This window comes from Ictidomys tridecemlineatus, chromosome 10, assembly GCF_052094955.1.
Source record: "Ictidomys tridecemlineatus isolate mIctTri1 chromosome 10, mIctTri1.hap1, whole genome shotgun sequence".
Lineage (NCBI taxonomy): Eukaryota > Metazoa > Chordata > Mammalia > Rodentia > Sciuridae > Ictidomys > Ictidomys tridecemlineatus.
The window spans coordinates 124,392,912-124,397,551 of record NC_135486.1 but is presented as its reverse complement, the minus strand read 5'-3'; the positions used below and the strand labels follow the sequence as shown (position 1 = coordinate 124,397,551).

The 4,640-nt window shown below is 52.1% G+C and overlaps 1 protein-coding gene across 1 annotated transcript; it reads right to left on the bottom strand.

Moving 5' to 3' along the window:
* Window positions 1–245: 245 nt before the first annotated feature.
* Spn (sialophorin) lies at window positions 246–2,499 on the bottom strand. Its single transcript, XM_021725508.3, has one exon. The coding sequence runs from the start codon at window positions 2,497–2,499 to the stop codon at window positions 1,189–1,191; it is 1,311 nt and encodes a 436-aa protein (XP_021581183.2). The 3' UTR covers window positions 246–1,188.
* Window positions 2,500–4,640: the final 2,141 nt, after the last annotated feature.

Genomic DNA, 4,640 nt, shown 5'->3' with positions numbered 1-4,640 from the left:
GTCCCTGGCACTCCCCTCCCTGGGCACCCCCTCTCCTTATTTGACTCCCTCTCACCAATTCCCCTGGGAGAAGGGAAGAAGCTGAGCCCTGGAAGAGGACGTGGGGACAGCAAATTAAACAGACAACAGCAGGGACCTGTCCCCCTCACTTCCAGGCCTCTCCACAGCCTCTACGTGTGTGTGTGTGTGTGTGTGTGTGTGTGTGTGTGTTGGAAATGGTGGCCGAGCTGAAGGAACAGACTTGGTAACACATTTGGTCTTTTTATCAAGTTGGCAAAATTGGCATTTTTTTTGGGGGGGGGGCAACAGAGAGAGTCAGATTTTCTGCTGGGTGCACCCCGTCTGAACCAAGACAAGAGCACATATATTCTGAGCAGTCCTGGGTCCCCCGCCCTGGGTTTGGCATCTCCTTAGTCTCTGCCCACTTTCTGTCCCATCCCTCCCACTGCACTTACTGCCACCCTCCGTAAACACCGTGGAATCCTCACCTCTGGCACAAATGGCACCTTGAGTGGACCCCGGCAGGTGTGGGGTCTCTGAGAACTATTCGAGGCCAGAAAGTCTTTTCACCTTTGTCCATGGAAGACGAAATAATGAAGTCACTGGCCGCTTCAGTCCATAAGTCGGGGACAGGGTCATGGCTTGGGCTATGGGCCAGCCCAGAGTCCAGTGCTCTGGGAAATGTCACAGAGGACACAGCTGGATAGCCCTGCCCAGTCCCAGAGTGAATGCAGGTCCTGGGCTGGCCCAGCAGGACTGTCCTACTTGAGGGACTTGGGTCATCTACAAAGTTTAATCCTAAGGAATTTGGGGGATTGTCATTTCCTTGTCCAATGTCCTCAAGAAAGATCCTTTGAGAAATCAAGTGAAGGTTGGCATCATGGAGACTCAGCAGCTGGTTCCAAGAACAGAAAGTAATGGGGAAGCGGAGGTCAATGAGAAGGCTGAGTCTTTCCGTTCACAAACATTCTATTCTGCAGGTGCGCCCCAGCCCAGGTGACAGATGTGGCACTGGGTAACAATGCTGGCGGGAGGCTCAGGGTTGAGAAGGTAGGTGCAATTCTGAGTCAAGACGCTGGGCAAGAACCCAGAGGGTGCTGAGTGAGTGTGCTGGGTGAGGAAGGGGTTGGAAGCGATGCTAAGGGAGGAGGGGATGGCAGATGGCAGGGACCCTCAGAATTGCATTATTTACAAACTTGATCGTGCAGCCCCATCCCCCACTTCTGGCCCATTGGAAGTGGGGGCTTCCACCGCCTCATCCTCACTGCCCACCAGTGGCTCCTCTTCCCCCTTTGTGTTGGAACCTGACCCAGACTTTAGTTCCTCCAGCACCAAGGAGCCCTGGCGAGACTTCCGTCTGCTGAAGAAAGTGGTGAGCAAGGGCCGCTGGCCAGACGCCTCCGTCTCAAGGACCCTAGAGTCTTTGTTGCCCCCAGCCCCTCCCCCTGGAGTGGTTGTGGCCTCCTCATCAGGGACCCTGGCTGGCCCAGCCCAGGCATCCACCACTCCATTGCGCTTTCCACCTGTGTTCAGCATCAGGACCCCGGTTCGCCTCTTCTGTCGCCGGCGCCACAGCAGGAGCAGGGCCAGGAAGACTATGGCCACCAGCAGGGCCACAAGCACAGGTACCAGCAGCATGCTATTCGACCCTGATTTTTGTGGGGAGCTTGTGCTTATGCTTATAGAGGACTGGGAGGTAGTAGATGCAGAGGTTTTTATGCTAGTCACTGGGGGTCCTTTGGTCACAGTGGAGGTCCCCAGAGAGCTGGTTGTCATGGTGACAGAGTGTCCCTTGGTTTCATTGGAAGGTTCCAGAGAGATAGTTGCCATGGTGACAGGGAGTCCACTGGTCTCATTGGAGGGTTCCAGAGAGCTGCTTGTCATGGTGACAGGGGGTCCACTGGTCTCATTGGAAGGTTCCAGAGAGCTAGTTGCTATGGTGACAGGGGGTCCGCTGGTTTCCTTGGAGGTCTCCAGAGAACTAGTTGTCATGACGACAGGGAGCTTATTAGTCACATTGGAGGTGTCCAGAGAGTCAAATGTCATGTTTTCACGTGTCACAGTGGGGTTTCCCGAAGACTTCACTGCGTCAGTGACCGAAGGGTCACTAGTTGCATTAGAGGTTTGGGGGAGTACTGATGACTTCTCAGTGGACACTTCCTGGGATGGTGTTGGCTCAGGTACAGGGGGCCCAGTGCTGGCGTCAGTGAAAGTCTGAGGGTGGGTCACGTCACTGGTTGTAAAGGTAGTTGAGGAGGGTGGGTTTGAGACCAGGCTTCCAGCGCTATGGGCCTCCTTAGGGTCACTTGTTATTGGCATGGCGGAGATATTTGATTTGAAGCTCTGGGTACCTGCGACTTCAAAGGTACCTGCGACTGGAGAAGCAGAGGATCGTCCTGTGGCACGCGTCATGTTCACCAGAGACTCTTGGCTCACCACCTGGACCCAGAAGCCCCCAAAGAGAAGGAGAAGCAGCGCCATTTCCAGAGTGACAGGCATGCACAGGAGTTGAGACCTGCGGGTGGGGAAGTTGGAGAAACAAAACACTCAGGGGCTAGGGGAAGGACCTAGCCAAGCCCTCCCCCCTGCCCACTTCCCTGCCAACTGCCAGCCCAACTTGTGGTTTAACGACTTTTCCACCCTCGCTTTTACTATTATCAAAAATAACAAGGGAATGTGCTGGCGGCTCCCCTATCACCCCCACCATATGCACCCCACACCCCAAGCCTTGGCAACTGAGACTCCGGCAGTGACCATGCCCTCTGGGTCTCTCCTTATTCTATGTAGCCCAGTGGCTCCAGATTCTCTCTTCCCACCACCTGTCAGGATCTTTTTTAAGCCATATGCACACTGCCAGGTCTTCTGAGGCCTCTGCCTACCCCAGGTCACACACTCTTACCAGTTCAATTTGATAAGGTGCAGGGCTGGCGCCAGCCACTCCAACTCCTCCTAAGGTTCAGGCAGGACTGGGGCAGACTGGGCCCCAAGGGGAAAGGAAGTGGGCTCTGGCTCCACCCACCCCACCCCTGCATCCTGCCCCACCCACTCCTGCTCCCATCACCACCTTAGTACTGGAGGACTTGGGGGCTCAGCAGAGGGAGGAGAGGGTGTGGGTTTTCCGGAATGGGAATTTGGGTCTTAATTGGGGTACAGAATGGCAAAGGGTGAGAGCTGGCATAAGAAGGTGCATCTAGAGGGTGCAGAGGGGGAGATGGGAGGGGAGGGTGGTTTCCTTTACATCTGTGGTCCCCCAAGCTGTTAGGTCAGGACCCAGGGTGGTGCATTTCCTGTCCCCAAGAGCTCCCAGGAAGTAGCAGGGTCAGGGGAAGCCCCAGACTCTGACTGGGGGCCCTGAAATCCTTTGCAGGCTGATAAGTTCTTGACCACACCAGAAGGAATTAAGGGTCACCACAACAGCCCCCATTAGGACATGCTTAACTAAACCAAGGCCCTTACTAAACATTTCCTACACCATGATCTTATTTTTGTATGCTACTAGTAAAGATGTGGGGATCTATATGGAAAATGGTCTGGAAATATATCTACTGAGGGGTTAGCCCAATTGTACTTGGCTGGGTGAGAGCAGGGATTCTCTCCTCCAGCCCACCCAAGGTGCTGGGGATGAAATCCAAGGCCTCGAAGGTACTGTGCAGGGGCTTTACCACTGAGCTATACCACCAGCCCCAAGTAAAGAACTGTGTAATTTTTTTTTTTTCCTTTGGACATTTGTTTCCTGACTTTCCTCTAATTGAGAAGCTTAAACTTTTTGGTATGTGTCGTTTTGGGGTTTTGCCTTTAAAAACTGATTTTGATATTGTAAAAGCAACACTTGTGCATAATAAATTAGAACAGGTCCCAGCAAAGTCAGGGAGTATACCCTAGTTCCAAGCTGATGAGTTAATCTGACCCAGAGACATGAGACTCTTGGGTCAGAGACTTAGGAATTCATTACTCACAGAATAGCAAGAAAAATGAGCATTAGGTTTATATCAATGCCGGGAGTCCCCGGGGGGAGGTGACACAGAAGGGTCCATTTTGTGTGTGGGGGGGGAGGGGGGCGGGGGGATTGAATCCAGGGCTTTGTGCATGCTAGGCAAGCACTCTACCAACTGAGCTATTTCCCCAGTTCAGAAGGGTCCACATTTCCACTGTGTACACAGTAGGCCGACATGGCAGCCAAGGAACCCTGACCTTGAGACAGGGTATTGCCTCTTTTAGAGCCAACCTACTGCATGTCTTGAAGGGAGACACAGTTTCATCCCTGAGTTGCCCACCACAATACAATGCTGAAAACGACTTGGGTATGGAATGATCAGGGCCTTGCATCTTTGGTATACCAATAAGAATGTGCAGGGATGCTCAGGGGCTGTGCTGTGGCTGATGGCTTCTCCCACCAGTCAGCAGAGTATCAAATGAAAATGAAAAGGTTCACACCCACCCCCAGATAAATATTTCTTACAGTGTGTTTATACAAGCATATATTTGTGTATTTTGTTATATACTGTTCTGAACTTTTGTTTTTGTTTTTGTTATTGAAAAATATTTTGGCAATTTATATATCTCCCATACATACTTTTTTTTGTTTGTTTGTTTAATTTCTTACAGTGCTAGGGTGTCGAGTTCCTTGTGACTAAGACATT